Below are 16774 nucleotides of genomic sequence, written 5' to 3'. Positions count from 1 at the left end.
ACCCATCTGCCTCAACCCACAGCAGTATACTGGGCACTATCTAGAATCAGAAGAGACCAGGATAGAGGGTCTTCCCTGAATACAAGAAAATTTTTCTGAGACTTCAGGGCACATGGTTTTTCTAGGCACATACAAAATCTCTCACCAATTTGAGTCTATCCAAGCAAATGCCCATGAGATCTTATCTAATGAAAAGAAAGATTCTTAGAGGTAACTTAACTTTGAACAATTGTTAAAACTGTGTTGAAGGGCTAGGTGCAGTGACTCATACCTCTAATTCTAACGCTTTAGGAAGCTGAGGTGGGAGGATCACTTGAGGCCTGGAATTTGAGACCAGCATGGACAACATAATGAGATCCTGTCACTACAAAAAATTTAAAAAATTATCTGGGTGTGGTGGTGTGTGCCTGTAGTCCTAGCTTCTCAGGAGGCTGAGGCAGCAGGATCACAGAAGTTCCAGGTTGCAGTGAGCTGTGATTATGCCACTGTACTGTAGCCTGAGTGACAGAGTGAAACCCTATCTCAAAAACAAACAAACAAACAAACAAACAAACAAAAAACCCCAACAACTCTGTATCGAGTATAATCATTCACCATGTAGTCTAATTTTCTATGATCTGAATTCTGGGAGCCTCTGTTTTAACTCACTTCCAGGTGGACTTGCTACTCTAAAAATGCTCTTGGGATGGGAAATCACAGGAAGAAGTTATAAGGAAAGTAACTGAGAGGGTGAAAAAAGTAGAGGCCAAAAAGGTAGCTCCAGAGCCCATGCATGAAGATGATGACTAGACATCACCCCTACCCAGGAAACCTCCCAATTGAGAAGATAATTTTTGTATCCCAACCCTATCAGCTCATCTCCCACCAATCAGCAGACCCAATTCTCTAACCCTTTGCCCACCAAACTATCTTTAAAAACCATTTCTCCCAGGTTCTCAGGGAGATGAATTTCTGAAATCCTTCCCATCTCCTCTCGTGGTGGCTGCAATATTAAACTCTTTCTCTGCTGCAAACCCTGTTTTCTCAGTGTATTGGCTTCCTCTTGAGCAGTGGGCAATGAATGTGGTTGGGTTGTAACAAGATCCCATCTCTACAAAAAATTGAAAGATTACCTGGGCATGGTGGCTTGTGCCTGTAGTCCCAGCTACTTGGGAGGCTGAGGTAGGATCAGTTTGAGGTTGCAGTGAGTTATGATGATGCCATTGCACTCTAGCCCCAGGCAACAGAGTGAGACCCTGTCTCAAAAAAAACAAAAACAAACCCTTAAGGAAGGCATTATATTTTTTCAAGTGCTAACATGTAGATATGCACAAAATCATTATTCATGGACAGTGTAATGATGGATTTGGAGAAGTCAAAATTACTTGAGTTCTTTTTCTAAAGTTGGAGGGTTACTCATATCTCTCTCTCTCTCTTTATATATACACACACACACACACACACACACACACACACACACACATTTAGCTAAAGGACCAAAGACAGAAAGACTTTTTTTTTTTTTTTTTTTTTAAACACCAAGAGAGCAGCTATAGAAAGACTTTAATAAGTACTTTTCAAAGAAAGCAGGGTTGCCGGATGGATCTAAACCAGAACTCTTGGTCCAATGGCCATATGCTTTCAGTGACAAGTACATTACATCCAGAAATAGGACACATGACAATTATGATTTTATTTATGGGTAAGTGGAATAAGATTTGAAAATGGGATTCCTCCTCAAATTTAGGATTTATATATGTGTTACAGAAAGGTCTGCACTTATCCCCGAGACAGCATTAGAAGAACTAGGACAAGTGGTTGAGGAAAAGGAAACAGGAGTTTATTATTTGCCATCAAATGAGGAGAATAGAGACTTCTGATCTTAAAATGCCAGTCAAAAGCAGAAATATAGAACTTTTAAAGGGAGGGTTTCAGCCAGGCATGGTGGCTCAGGCTTGTAAATCCTAGCATTCTGGGAAGCCAAGGCGGGAGGATTGCTCAAGGTCAGGAGTTTGAGACCAGCCTGAGCAAGACCGAGACCCTATTTCTACTAAAAATAGAAATAGTTGGCCAACTAAAAAAAAATAAATAAATAAAAATTTATATATATATATATATATATATATATATATATATATATATATATATATATATATAAAATTACCAGGACATGGTGGCACATGCCTGTAGTCCCAGCTACAGGGGAGGCCCAGGAGTTTGAGGTTGCTGTGAGTTAGGCTGATGCCACAGCACTCACTCTAGCCTGGGCAACAAAGTGAGAATGTCTTGAAAAAAACAAGAAACCCCCACACAAATGTAAGCTTTTTTTCTGCATACAAAAATATACATTGTTAATACTTGTACCAGGCCACAGGACAACAGAGCTTCTTTCTTCAGAATACATACATTTATAGTTCAGTTTTCTGACTGAAAAGCACAATCTGTGCTTTCTCGTCCCCTCGTCTCCTTCGTCCCAACTAGGCTGGTCTTAGGGCTTTGTGGGCATTCAAGTCAGGGGACTTCCTCTAGTTTCTATTCTCAATCCTTACCATTTTATAGTTCAATTCAGTGTCTCATCTGAAACGTTTAAACTTTAACTTTGTCTTTCTTAATCCCCGGCAAAGATTGTTTTAAGGGAGGAAAGGAATTTGGCAGGAGCCTCGCACACTTGGCCTCTTTCAATCAGGCTTAGGGAATAGTGTCCCCTGGTGGCTACTGAGGGATTTTAGAGAAGGCGACGGGCTGGCACTTTCTGTCAGAAGTCATGAACTTCTCCACACATCCAGGTGTAAAATCACCGTGAGATCCTGCCTCTTTCAAGCAGTCCCACCACAGGACCTACAAGAGCATGAACGCGCCTCGGCCGCCCTAAGTCGCCCCTTCTTGCAGCCCCAGGGATCAGCCCAGGTCCTAACGCGGGGCCCGGCCCGATCTATCCCCGCGCGGCCACGCCCTGTCTCGCGGGCCCTCCCCGCGAGCTCTGACCCTCCTGGGCCGCCCAGTAGTCCGCCGGGGTCAAAGACGCGACGTTCGCGTCAGCGTGTGGCTGGCAGCCCTGGCCGCGCTTCGAGCCTCAGGGGTTCCTCTTCAGCCCCGGACGTCAATGCCCACATCGTCCTTTTTCTCCCAAAAGGCCGTGACCCTGACTGTCACGCCCAGGATTGGGCTGGCCGACGAGTTCCTGGGTATTGAAGTGGAAGGCTTAGGCCCCGGGGCAATGGCTGACCCTGCGGGCATCAGCCGTCAGCCACCGAGGCCGCCTCTGCCACTCGCTCGCACACTACGAGGCGGACAGCCAAGGGAGGCTGGACGTGGCCGGGGACCCGGCTGTGGGCGGGGACTTCTCGGGCGTGGAGCCTCTCGCCGGCCACTTCGGAGGAGCCCCGCCTCAGCTAGATGACCAGGGGCATGACGAAAACGCCCCCTCAAGGTGGAGGTGACCGTCCACCTCACGCCGCGGCAGCCGGCAGGGCCGCCGGGGCCTACGCACAGGCTCAGCGCTGATTCTCCACCCAGAGCTGCGCCTCGTCCGCTGCAGGCCGGTTGCCCGCGAGGCGTCTTCCTACCGCCCCCAGGTGCTTGGGGGCCTTTTGCCCTGGGGCCTGGCGGCAGACTGAGGTGCTTGCTGACTGTACACATTGCCACAACAAAAAGTATTATTTCACTGTTTGCACATTCAATACTACTAACCAGTTCTCTTTTGTTCACATTGGGTTGATTTTTCTCCTTGTTACTAAAGCATTGAACCCACATCTCTGTTAAGAGTATCTATTTCTAAAGGATGAAGTACTAGAAGTGGAACTGCTGGGTCACACAGTTTTCGAAGCTTTTAACACATATTGCCTACAGCCCTCCAGAAAGGCTGAATCAATTATAAACGGCAGTGTATTTGTGCGTCCCAGTTTTTCCATACTCCTAACAACTCTATGATTTTTTTTTTTTTTACCATATTTAGCTAATTTGATAGGTGGGAGAAAAAAGACACCTGAGTTACGTAAAACCAACATTTTGTTGTATTTTAAATGTGGAATCAAGCTTTCAGCCACCCCTCTAGCTCCCTGGACAGTTCTGGGTAAAGAAATACAAGAAAATTTGGTTGAGTTTAGCTCTGGGTATCCTCAGTCGGATGGCGACGTTAATTACAACAAGCAGTTTATTCTCCCCTATCAGGAAAAGGAGCAGAAAGGCAATCTGTCGGGGAAAGGAATTTAAAACGTTGTTTGTAATCCATACCATGCTCGTGGATTGGCAGACTCAATATCATCAAAATGTCTATACTACCCAAACTGATCTACAGATTCAATGCAATACCTATTAAAATCCCATCAGCATTCTTCACAGATATAGAAAAAATAATGTTACGCTTCGTATGGAACCAAAGAAGACCCCGAATATCAAGAGCAATTCTAGGCAACAAAAACAAAATGGGAGGCATTAATATGCCAGATATCAAACTATACTACAAAGCTGTAGTAATTAAAACAATATGGTATTGGCACAAAAACAGGAATATTGACCAGTGGAACAGATGTGAGAATCCTGATATAAAACCATCCTCTTATAGCCATCTCATCTTTGACAAAGCAGACAAAAACATACGCTGGGGAAAAGAATCTCTCTTCAATAAATGGTGCTGGGAAAACTGGATAGCCACCTGTAGAAGGCTAAAACAGGACCCACACCTTTCACCTCTCACAAAAACCAACTCACGCTGGATAACAGACTTAAACCTAAGATATGAAACTATTAGAACTCTAGAGGAAAAAGTTGGAAACACTCTCCTAGACATCAGCCTGGGCAAAGAGTTTATGAAGAAGTCCCCAAAGGCAATCACAGCAGCAACAAAAATAAATAAATGGGACATGATCAAACTACAAAGCTTCTGCACAGCCAAAGAAATAGTCATGAAAGTAAACAGACAACCTACAGAATGGGAGAAAATTTTTGCATCCTATGCATCCGATAAGGGACTGATAACTAGAATATACTTAGAACTCACGAAAATCAGGAAGAAAAAATCAAATAACCCCATTAAAAAGTGGGCAAAGGACTTGAACAGAAATTTTTCTAAAGAAGACAGAAGAATGGCCAACAAACATATGAAGAAATGCTCAACATCTCTAATCATCAGGGAAATGCAAATCAAAACCACAATGCGATATCACTTAACCCCAGTAAGAATGGCCTTTATCAAAAAATCTCCAAACAATAAATGCTGGCATGGTTGCGGAGAGAGAGGAACACTCCTACACTGCTGGTGGGACTGCAAACTAGTTCAACCTCTGTGGAAAGCAATATGGAGATACCTTAAAGCGATACAAGGGAATCTACCATTTGATCCAGCAATCCCATTGCTGGGCATCTACCCAAATGATCCAGTGACACTCTACAAAAAAGACACCTGCACTCGAATGTTTATAGCAGCACAATTCATAATTGCAAGGCTGTGGAAACAGCCCAAGTGCCCATCAATCCAAGAATGGATTAATAAAATGTGGTATATGTATACCATGGAGTACTATTCAGCTCTAAGAAACAATGGTGATATAGCACACCTTATATTTTCCTGGTTAGAGCTGGAACCCATACTACTAAGTGAAGTATCCCAAGAATGGTAAAACAAGCACCAGATATATTCTCCAGAAAACTGGTATTAACTGAGTAGCACCTAAGTGGACACATAGGTACTACAGTAATAGGGTATTGGGCAGGTGGGAGGGGGGAGGGGGGCGGGTATATACATACATAATGAGTGAGATGTGCACCATCTGGGGGATGGTCATGATGGAGACTCAGACTTTTGGGGGGAGGGGGGGAAATGGGCATTTATTGAAACCTTAAAATCTGTACCCCCATAATATGCCAAAATAAAAAAAAAATCTAAAAAATAAATAAATAAAAAATAAATAAAATAAAACGTTGTTTGTATCCCCATAATATTCTGAAATTAAAAATAAAATAAAATCATGCATTTCCGTTAGAAAATAACAAATAAAATTAAACGTTCTTTTATGAGACGGGCAACTTGTGTTAGAGAGGCGATACTAAAGTTTTAAACTTTACGCAGGCATGTCACCGCAGACCAGCTGAAACTGCTCTGGGTCGGGAAAGGCACATCTCGCGACCATTTCGTGCTAAGTTAAGCTCTGGAGCCCACCGCGAAGCCGGCAGCCACAGCGTAGCGAACCGCAGCGGTACCGGAGGACCCCGGCGGCCGCCTCGCCGTCCCACAATGCCCCGCTCGCGCCACCCTAAAGGCGGAGAGAAAGGACCGCTGCCGGGGATGGTATCCGCGGAGAGCGCCGAGAAGTGCGCACGCGCACTGACCCCGGCGGGCCCTAGCAACCAGAGCAGTGACAGTAGCAACCGCCAGAATGGTGAGTACCCTTCGGGCCTCGTAGCCAAAGCTGAGAAGAGATTGGGAGTGGAAAAGGGTGACTGTGGCGTGCTGAGGGTCTGGGGATCCTCGAACAGCGGACGGGAGCCGACAGCGGTCTGCAGCTCCGTGGAGTCTGAGGCCTGGGGCGAAAGAGAAGCCTTGGCAGGGGGTGGTCTGGAGCGAGGGCGGCCTGGGGCGGATTGGAGGTTGGGTTAAGGTGGAGGGACTCTGACACGAGAAAAGGGAGGGCGAAGAGCAGGAAATTCCCGAAAAAGAGCGGATTGGAGTGGAAAAGGTGATGGGAAGGAGAGTGTGGATAAAGATGTCTCTTTACATGTAAGTAATTTTAAGTTTCTCCCCTGGTGAGATGAAGGAAGGGGCTGTTACCAGAGGGGTCTTTGTAATACCCATTGCAGCACCATTCATAACCTGTGATGAACCCAGGCTGCCCTCTGAATGACTGTAAGTGCAGTTATTAGGTAACATTGTAAAACCCACTCTGATGGATATATTAAGGCATTGTTTCTCAGATTTCAGTATACATAAGTATGGGCTTGTTGGAATTGCAGATTATGTAGTTTAAGTATAATTGGGGAGTTCAGAACGTGCATTTCAGCAACACACCTCAAGTGATTCTAAAATTTGGGGATGTCCCACTACACCTTGAGAAATGCTGCTGCCTTAGGTTTGATATCTACCAGCAGTCTATCCAGTTAGTTTTTTATGAAGTAATGATTTTACCTAGTGATGCTCCTCAACTACTTAAATTGTGCACTCCCTTGCTTACATACTTGGTAGTTCCAACTAGTAGTTTAAAAAGGGTTACATACCCAGCTGAAGCTATTTAGCAAAGTATGATTGTCCTGCCAGATGGAGATGTTTATGAAGAATAAGTATAATTAGCTGTCTTTTTGTGATTCAAATCCTATACAAATGAGCAAAAATTGAGCCCAGGAGATTGAAATGATGAAGTCATACCCACCCTCACAACCACAAAATTAAGCACTATTCTTTTAAAAGTGGCTTTCCCCCTTGCTATCCTTACTTTATTCCACAGGCACTTAGCTGAAAATCACTGTCAAGGAAAGCTAAAAGTTCTTGAACCTAGGTTTATATTCAGGTGAAGAAAGACTCAGCCCTAAATAATTATGAAAGTTTGAAACATGGGGATTGTTGAAAATTTTCAAATACAGAATCAGAACCAATACAGTCATACGTCACTTAATGACAATGGAGATACGTTCTGAGAGCCATTAGGCAGTTTTGTTGTGCAAACATCATAGAGTGTACTTACACAAACCCAGATGGTATAGCTTACTACACACCTGGGTTACATGGTACTGTCTGTTGCTCCTAGGCTACAAACCTGTACAGCATGTTACTATACTGAATACTATAGGCAATTGAAATGCAATGGTATTTATTTATCTAAACAGAGAAAAGGTACAGTAAAAATATGGTATACTCTTATGATACTACCATCATATATGTGGTCCGTAGTTGACCAAAATGTCATTATGCAGTGCATGACTATAATTAGATGAACTAGCTGATTCTGCAAACTGGTAGACATAGGGCCCTCCAGAAATACAGGCCCACATAATATTTACATTTTTAAAAAATTACCTTCCAATGTCTTTAAAATGATGATACTTCACATTAAAACCCACACTTTTGGCTTCTCGGAAAAATCAGAAGTACCATGTTTTACCATTGGACACATTTTTTTTAATGTTTTAGTATTACCGAAATACAGTATCATATATTTAGTAGCATCTTTTCTTTCTTAATGGTACATAAAATAAAGATGTTACTTACAATTAATGGAGTTTTTATATTTGAAGAAGTATGGCATTAGGGTAACTCTTTTCCCTTAGTTCCACTTGCCAATAGTTGTCTGGAGCTGAGAGATTATCCTCTTTACATGGGCTCTGTCCTTACGTGGTCAGCTTTAGCCATTAATGATGTCCTCTTGGTCCTTTAGGCATTTGAATTTTTGAGTCCTACTATCCGTAGGGAAACCAATGACCTTGTACCAATTTATATTGCCACAAGAGACAGCTAGATTGCTTCCAATTGTGTCTCCACAAACAATATTGTGAAAGTGCCTTTTTATGGATCCATGCAAAGATTTCTCTGGGAAATACATCCAGGAGTGGTACTGTTTTGTCATAACATCTATGCATACTTAATTTCCCTTAGGCATTGTCAGACTGCTTTCCAGAATGGCTCAACCAATTTTTACTTTCTCCAGCAATGCATAAGATTTCCCATTTCTCTACATGCGCTCCAACTCTTTAACTTTTGCCAATCTGAGGATGTATTTAGCATCCCATTGTTTTCTTTGCGTTTTTCTGATTTTCAATGAGTTCAAACACTTCTTGTGTTCTTATTAGTCATCTGAGTTTCAGTTTCTGTGAATTATCTGTTCATATTTTTGCCAACTCTTCCATTTTTCTTTTTGTTTTTGAACTTTAGGAGTTCCTTGTATATTCTAGATATTAGTCCTTTGTCAGTTTCACATTAGAAATATCTTCCAGTTTTACTGCTAACTTTGTCAGTGGTGGTCTTCACTTGCTGAACTCCATTTGCTCTAATATTTGTCAGTTTATTCTACTGGATTTTCTATATAGATGATCATCTGCACATAGTGACAGTTTTATTTCTTCCTTTTAATATTCCAGTTTGTATTTCTTTTTATCATAGCATTGATAAAGATCTTCTGTACCATGTTAAGCAGTAGCAGTGATAGTGGTCATCCTTGATATGTTGGAATCTTAAAGGGAACTTTATTTATTTTAATTTTTTACTTGTATCCATTCATGGGGTACAAGTGCAATTCTGCAACATTCACATATTGTATTATGGTGAAGTCAGGACCTTCAATGAATCCATTACTGGAGCAATGCACATTTTACTCACTATCAACATTCCCCCTCTTACCTCCCCACCCCTCTGAGTCTCCATTGTCCATCATTCTACAGTCTGCTTCCATGGGTACACATTATTTAGCTCCCACTTGTTAGAACATGTAGTATTTGTCTTTCTCTGTCTGAGTTTTTTCACATAAGATTATGGCCTTCAGTTCCATCCATGTTGCTGCAAAAGACATAATTTTGGGTTATTTATTAGTATGTCTTTACTTTCTATACATAAAGATATACACGTTATAATAAAAACTTCCCTTTTTTTATTTCGGCATATTATGAGGGTACAGATTTTAAGGTTTCAATAAATGCCCTTTCCCCCCTCCCCCCACAAGTCTAAGTTTCCAGCATGACCATCCCCCAGATGGTGCATATCTCACTCACTATGTATATATATATATATACCCACCCCCCTCCCCCCCTGCCCAATACCCTATTACTGTAGTACCTATGTGTCCACTTAGGTGCTACTCAATTAATACCAGTTTGCTGGTGAATATATGTGGTGCTTGTTTTTCCATTCTTGAAAACTTCCCTTTTGTTATTGTTTAGGGTTCTTTTTTTTAAATGAGGGCCAGCAATAATTCATTAAGAATATCTTCCTTTGTGTACCTTTTTTTTAAGACAGAGTCTTGCTTTGTTGCTCAGGCTAGAGTGAGTGCCATGGCATCAGCCTAGCTCATAGCAACCTCAAACTCCTGGGCTCAAGCAATCCTCCTGCCTCAGCCTCCTGAGTAGCTGGGACTACAGGCATGTGCCACCATGCCCGGCTATATATATATATATATATATATATATATATATATATATATATATATATTAGTTGGCCAATTAATTTCTTTCTCTTTATAGTAGGGACAGGGTCTCACTCTTGCTCAGGCTGGTTTCGAACTCCTGACCTTGAGCAATCTGCCCGCCTCGGCCTCCCAGAGTGCTAGGATTACAGGCGTGAGCCACCGTGCCGGCCCCTTTGTGTACCTTTAAAGTTTTAAATATCATGTTCAATTGATTCTAAGATGCTATTAATTATAAGTTGCAACATTATTTTAAGTTCTAAGAAAAGAAAAATAAGTTGGAATTAAACTATAACAAATACTTTCTTATAATTTAGAATTTTTATTTTGTACTTATTGATAGAGTTCTTTTAAATATATTTCAACATATTGATTTTTATCCTATGTCATCCTTTATAAACATAAAAAGGAATTTGTGTATTTGAAATAAATGGTTAATATTTTCTAAAATTTCACCACTGCCATTTGGCCACACCAATTGTAAATTGTTCCTGATTGTAAGATGCATTCAAATTTCAATGTTAAAATGTGAAAAAGGTTAGATTTTAGAATCAATGAAATAAGATTTATTTTATTTTATTATTTATTTATTTATTTTTGAGACAGAGTCTAGCTCTGTTGTCCAGGTTAGAGTGCTGTGGCATCAGCCTAGCTCATGGCAACCTCACATTCCTGGGCCCAATTGATCCTCCTGCCTCAGCCTCCTAAGTAGCTGGGACTATACATGTGCACCACCATGCTTGGCTAACTTTTTCTATTTTTAGCTGCTTGGCTAATTTTATTTCTATTTTTTTTAGTAGAAACGGGGTCTCACTCATGCTCAGGCTGGTCTCAAACTCCTGAGCTCAAGTAATCTTCCCACCTTGGCCTCCCAGAGTGCTAGGATTTCAGGCATGAGCCACCTCGCCCAGCCAATAAGATATATTTTAATATCAGGTGTTGAAAGGTGTATGTATATATATTTTTGATCTTCTGTCTAGGCATATCCATTTTTTAATAACAACTTGATGGAGCTATAATTCACATACCATACAATTCACCCATGTACAGAGTATTGATTTTAGAGGTTTTTCATCACCCCAAAAAGAAACCCACCTCCCTCCCCCCAGCCCCTGGGGAGAGAACCCATCTGTGTTCTCTCCGTGGATTTGCCCCGTGCTTTTGTCATTTCGTGTAAATAGAATCGTGCAATGTGCTTTCTTCTGCGTCAGGCTTCTCTCACATGGCGTGATGTTCTCTTCTTGGTTCACCCACATGGGGGCCTGTGTCAGTGCTTCATTCCTCTTTCCACTGACTGATGTTCCATCCCAGGGTAGACCACATTTTGTTTATGCACTCATCGATGCATGCACTCCACTGTCCATGTATCTCTTCATTTTTGAATATATAAAAAACTGCTGGGCAAGGTGGTGCATACCTGTAGTCCCAGCTGCTTGGGAGGCTGAGGCAGGAGGTTCATTTGAGACCAGAAGTTCAAGGCCAACCTCTCTGCCCTCCTCCTCTCTCCCCTCCATCCGCTCTGCTCCAGCCACAGTGGCCTCCTTCGTGCTCCTTCTACACTCAAAAGGTGTATATTTTTTGTAAACCAAGTGGGAGTGAAGCATTATATAATGATTACTTTGATTTCCTTATTTTCTCTAAGATAGTTAAATAAATCATTCTCATTTCAGGAAATTAAAATACCCTCTTTGCATATAAAGTCTCAAATCAATCCTTTTAATGGTAGAAGCTAAGGCTAATAATTATTGCATGAAAATTGAAACAAATCATGCCAATAAAGACAGCCTTGTTTTTTCTTTTATTTTTTTTAAAGGCAAAGGCAACAACAATCAAAGAAGCCCTAGCCAGATGGGTGAGTACATGAATTTTCCCTTCTTTTAGGAAACCATGCAAGAAAAATTTGGGGGTAGGTATTTAAATCTGACCATTCAATACAAGGGATTTTTGTGGTATTGGAACTCTTCAGCTATCTTGACTGTGGTGATGGATACATGAACCTACTACACAGGTGATAAAATTGTGTAGGACTTAATACATACATACAAACATACATACTCATACATACAAATGAGTACAAGTAAATTTGGGAAAATGTAAATAAAATCAGTGGATTGTATCAATAGTTATATTATACTATAGTTTTACAGAGAGTTAACCATTGGGGGAAATTGGGAAAATTATATAAGGTATCTCTCTGTATTTTTTTTTATAACTACACTCAAAAAAAAGTATTATAGATAGAATAGTGAAATATTTGAATTCTTTTTTTGAGACAGAGTCTCACTCTGTTGCCTGGGTTAGAGTGCCATGGTATCAGCCTAGCTCACAGCAACCTCAAACTCCTGGCCTCCCAGAGTGCTAAGATTACAGGGATGAGCCCACTGCATCTTACTGATTTAAGTTTTTATTTTTTCTCTTATTTAAAATTTTTTTTTCTTTTTGTTATCCATGATTTAAGTTTTTTTTTTTTTTTTTTTTTTTTTTGAGACAGAGTCTCACTTTGTTGCCCAGGCTAGAGTGAGTGCCATGGCGGCAGCCTAGCTCACAGCAACCTCAAACTCCTGGGCTCGAGCAATCCTTCTGCCTCAGCCTCCCGGGTAGCTGGGACTACAGGCATGCGCCACCATGCCCGGCTAATTTTTTTATATATATATCAGTTGGCCAATTAATTCCTTTCTATTTATAGTAGAGACGGGGTCTCGCTCTTGCTCAGGCTGGCTTCGAACTCCTGACCTTAAGCAATCCGCCCGCCTCGGCCTCCCAAGAGCTAGGATTACAGGCGTGAGCCACAGCGCCCGGCCATGATTTAAGTTTTTAAAAGGAGCTTCTTTTGTGTCTTACACTGTACTGGGTTATAGAAAATATAGGAAAGCAAAGGAAATGGTCCCTGAGCTTCCAGTTTTGTTAGAGAGATAAAACTAACTCTAAGTAATGAGGTGCTTAGAAACTATTAATATTATTAGGCAGCATACACTGATAATTAAATTTTAAATTGTGTGCTTACTACTAACATTAAATTCTAGGGTAGGATTTAGTAGTAAATTAGAGTAGAGCAGTTAGCTTTGACCTCAGATGTGTATAAAAAGAATGTCTCCCAAAATTCTTGGTGTTTTGAGGTTCTAGCTTCAACTGAACTATGTATAGAAAAAGGAAGATGAGATGACAAAGAAAACAGTTGATCTTACAGGTCTGAATCTGATATTTAAGAAAAGGTTGTTTAGGGACAAGGAATTCTTCCCAGGAGAATGTTTTTGTTGTTGTGCTTTGTTTTTGTTTCTTAACTGATAGGATTAATAACCTTCAAGGTAAGTATTACAAACATAAAAGTTATGTTTTTTTCTCATTTCCATTTGGTGGGGACCTAACAGTTATCTTATTCAGCCATGTAGAAGCCTGTTGATCAGGGTTAGTAAGAAAATGTTTCCAATAAGTGAATGGTAAAGAATTATTAAACAGTTTATTAAATTCTAATATATTTTTTGAAATAAACAGTGAAAAGCCTGGGAAATTCTGGCCTCTTTTGGTTCCACATTAGAATCAGGGATCAATCATTTTCTTCCAAATTAATTTTTCTCATAGGAAGAGAAAACTGGTCAGAAGCCATCTGAAGCCAAAGAAATAAAGCTTTATGCCCAGATTCCCCCTATAGAGAAGATGGATGCATCATTATCCACACTTGGTAATTGCGAGTAAGTTCTCTTCTTTCTTTTCTTTCTTTTTTTTTAGAGACAGGGATCTCACTGTGTTGTCCAGGCTGGACTCCAACTCTTGGGCCGAAGCCATCCTCCTGCCTAAGCCTTGAGAGTAACTGGGATTAAAAGCATGTGCCACTGCAGTTGGCAGCTCTCTTTTTTTATCCTTGTAGTATTACTGTTATGTTTCCCTTTCTTTTCTTAAACATTCAAACTAGAAAAATATGTTTGTTTTTTGTGATCTTTATTTATTTTTTGTTTTCTTACTGTAATTTTCCCTTTGGCAAGGCCAAACATGAAAGATTATTGATTTATAGGATTCTTAATAGAGTAATACTGAACAGTATAATACTTTTTCAGTACACTTTTTATAATATGTTTAATGTGTTTGAAAATAGAAATTTCCAAGTCTTTTGTGAGAAGCTAAATAACACAATAAACTATTATTCTGTTATGAGATCTACCTGCTTTCTCTTATAAGATTATACACCAAAGTCAGTACTGTGCTTACTTATTAGATGCCTAAGAGATACCCCTTAAAAAAACCTTTCAAATTATAAAACTACATCATAAAACATCTAGAAAATATAGAAAGCACAAAGAAAAAGAATTAACATCAACCATAAAGAAGAAGAACCAGTGAGAAGAACACTGGTTCTTCTCACTGTAAGAACCAGTGTTATCATTTTTGTAGAGCCTTCTCATTTTTAAAAAATTCTAATTGGGATCAGCTGACAATTTGTAATCCTTGTAATCCTATTTCCCATGACTTTAAATATCAGACCTATGTTAATTTCTCTTAATTTATTTTCTCAATACTTAACACATATTTTAGGAGGATTCTGTGGCTAATTTGAAGCAATTATACCATAATGTCTGTCACCATGTTTTTAGGCTACAGTTGTCTCTTGTCAGGGCTGTAGAATGCTATAGAATCACTGGAGGTCTTTTTGACCTCTTCACCCTGTGTTTGTGTAAGTGTGATCCCTTGACCACCTGGACGTTATGCAGGAGGTCAGCCCCACCCCAAATTTGTAGAAACAGAGTATCTACTGATGAAACCTATGAATCTGTATTTAGAGTAAGCCACTTGGATGATTCTTAGACAGATATTTATGAATTTGTGCATTAGACTAATATCTGTCTTTGGGATTAAAGGGAAAAGCAAACATATTTAGTTACTTATGCAACTTATTCTTTGTGATGAGAACACAGTATGTCACATAAAAATCTACCACAAGGTGCTTTTTTGGCTTCAAGCATGATTTCAAAGTGGTCAAATATCTTTTTTATCATAAAGCCATCTCAAAGGCAAACAAATTTTTAGTTTGTTTTATACCCCATAGAAAGTTTTATACCCCATACCAAAGCAACTTGGAAACCATTTAGAGTCAACCTGTTCATATTTTTGCTGACAATCTCTTTGGGCAGGGTGTCTAAATAAGAATTAATGAATTATTTCTCAACCATATTCCTAGATTTAACTGTACTACATTTTTCACTGATAGTTCTTGAGAGTGGGAGATCACTAGAAAATATATAGATTTGACTAGTAATTTACACTGTAAAATAATTTCTTTTGCTGTTTCAAATGGAAAAAAATGAATAATTCCTGTAAGTCTTATCATAAAGGGTAAGATGACTCTAGAGAGTCAAAACTTTCCTGGGTTTTAATTTTGACCCTGTCAATTTATGGCTATGTAAAATTGCATAACATTTTTGTTCCTTGGTTTCATTTGTAAAATGTGGATAATATTAATAATACTTATCCCAGAAGATTGTTGTGATGATTAAGATAGTTAATATATGTAAAGTACTAAGAAGAATAATGGGCACAAATGTTCAATAAAATTAGCTTTTATTTTATATATGGGGTGTGTATATATATATATATATATATATATATATATATATATATAAAATTTTGTTTTTGAGACAGGACCTCACTATATTGCCCAGGCTGGACTCGAATTCCTGCTGGCCTCAAGTGATTCTCCATCCTCAGCCTCTGGAGTAGCTGGGACTGCAGGCACATATCACTGTGCATGGCTTTTTATTATGTTTTTGCATTAAATTTACTAAGATATTAAACATTTTTATCAAGAAAGGAAGATTAAGAATGTGTAATTCAGCTGGGCATGTTAGTGCACACCTGTAGTCCCACCTACTCCAGAGGCTGAGGTGGGAGGATTGAGGCCAGGAGTTGGAGTCTAGCCTGGGCAACATAGCAAGACCCCATTTCTTAAAAAGAAATGTAATTCTGTTCCCTTTTAAAATTTTGTTTTTATATGATTAAAGTAAATATAGAAAAAGTCTAGAAAAATATATACAAACTATTAAAAGTAAGAACCTCTTGGGGTATGTGTAGGGCAGTTAAGATTACATATGACTTTTTTTCAGTATACTTTTCTGAATGATTTAGCACATGAAAAATATCTCTCCACAAATGCATATATATAGTTCTGTTTTTCTTTTTTTTACACAAAGGATCATATAAAATATATTTGTTCTGCTAAATGGTTTTTAAACTTGACTATGAATCATGGACATCTTCCCAAGTCAGTAGCTGTAGCCCAGTCTTATTTGTTTTAGTGGCAGTTTAGTATTTCATTATCTGTTCCTCAATTGACAGGTGTTTATAGATTTTTTTCAATTTTTTTGCTATTATAATAATACAAAAAATAATTTATTTCATATATCTTTTGGCATTTGTATTAGTATTTCAGTAGGATATATTCCTAGAAGTGAAATACTGGGTCAAAAAATACATGGATTAAAAAAATTTTTTTTTTTTGAGACAGAGTCTTACTCTGTTGCCTGGGCTAGAGAGCCATGGCATCAGCCAAAACAAATTTTTTTGAGACAAAGTCTCACTGTATCCCCCAGGGCTGATCTCGAATTCCAGGGCTCCAGTGATCCTTCTGCTTCAGCCTCCTAAGTAGCTGGGATTACAGTGTGAATCACTACAGCTGGAAAAAATTGAATGGATAATATCAAATTGCC

At 39.5% G+C, this 16774-nt stretch overlaps 1 protein-coding gene across 1 annotated transcript in view; it reads left to right on the top strand.

Moving 5' to 3' along the window:
* Window positions 1-6238: 6238 nt before the first annotated feature.
* Window positions 6239-16774, top strand: part of DNAL1 (dynein axonemal light chain 1) — a 30946-nt gene continuing 20410 nt past the window's right edge. Inside the window, exons 1-3 of the mRNA XM_012741554.2 lie at window positions 6239-6356; window positions 11893-11931; window positions 13659-13768. Coding sequence (XP_012597008.1) covers window positions 6354-6356; window positions 11893-11931; window positions 13659-13768 — 152 coding nt within the window. The 5' untranslated portion in view covers window positions 6239-6353. The remainder of the gene's footprint in view (window positions 6357-11892; window positions 11932-13658; window positions 13769-16774) is intronic.

Source organism: Microcebus murinus, chromosome 6 (assembly GCF_040939455.1).
Source record: "Microcebus murinus isolate Inina chromosome 6, M.murinus_Inina_mat1.0, whole genome shotgun sequence".
Classification (NCBI taxonomy): Eukaryota; Metazoa; Chordata; class Mammalia; order Primates; family Cheirogaleidae; genus Microcebus; species Microcebus murinus.
The sequence above is the reverse complement of the archived record's forward strand: the minus strand, read 5'-3'. Positions and strand labels throughout refer to the sequence as shown.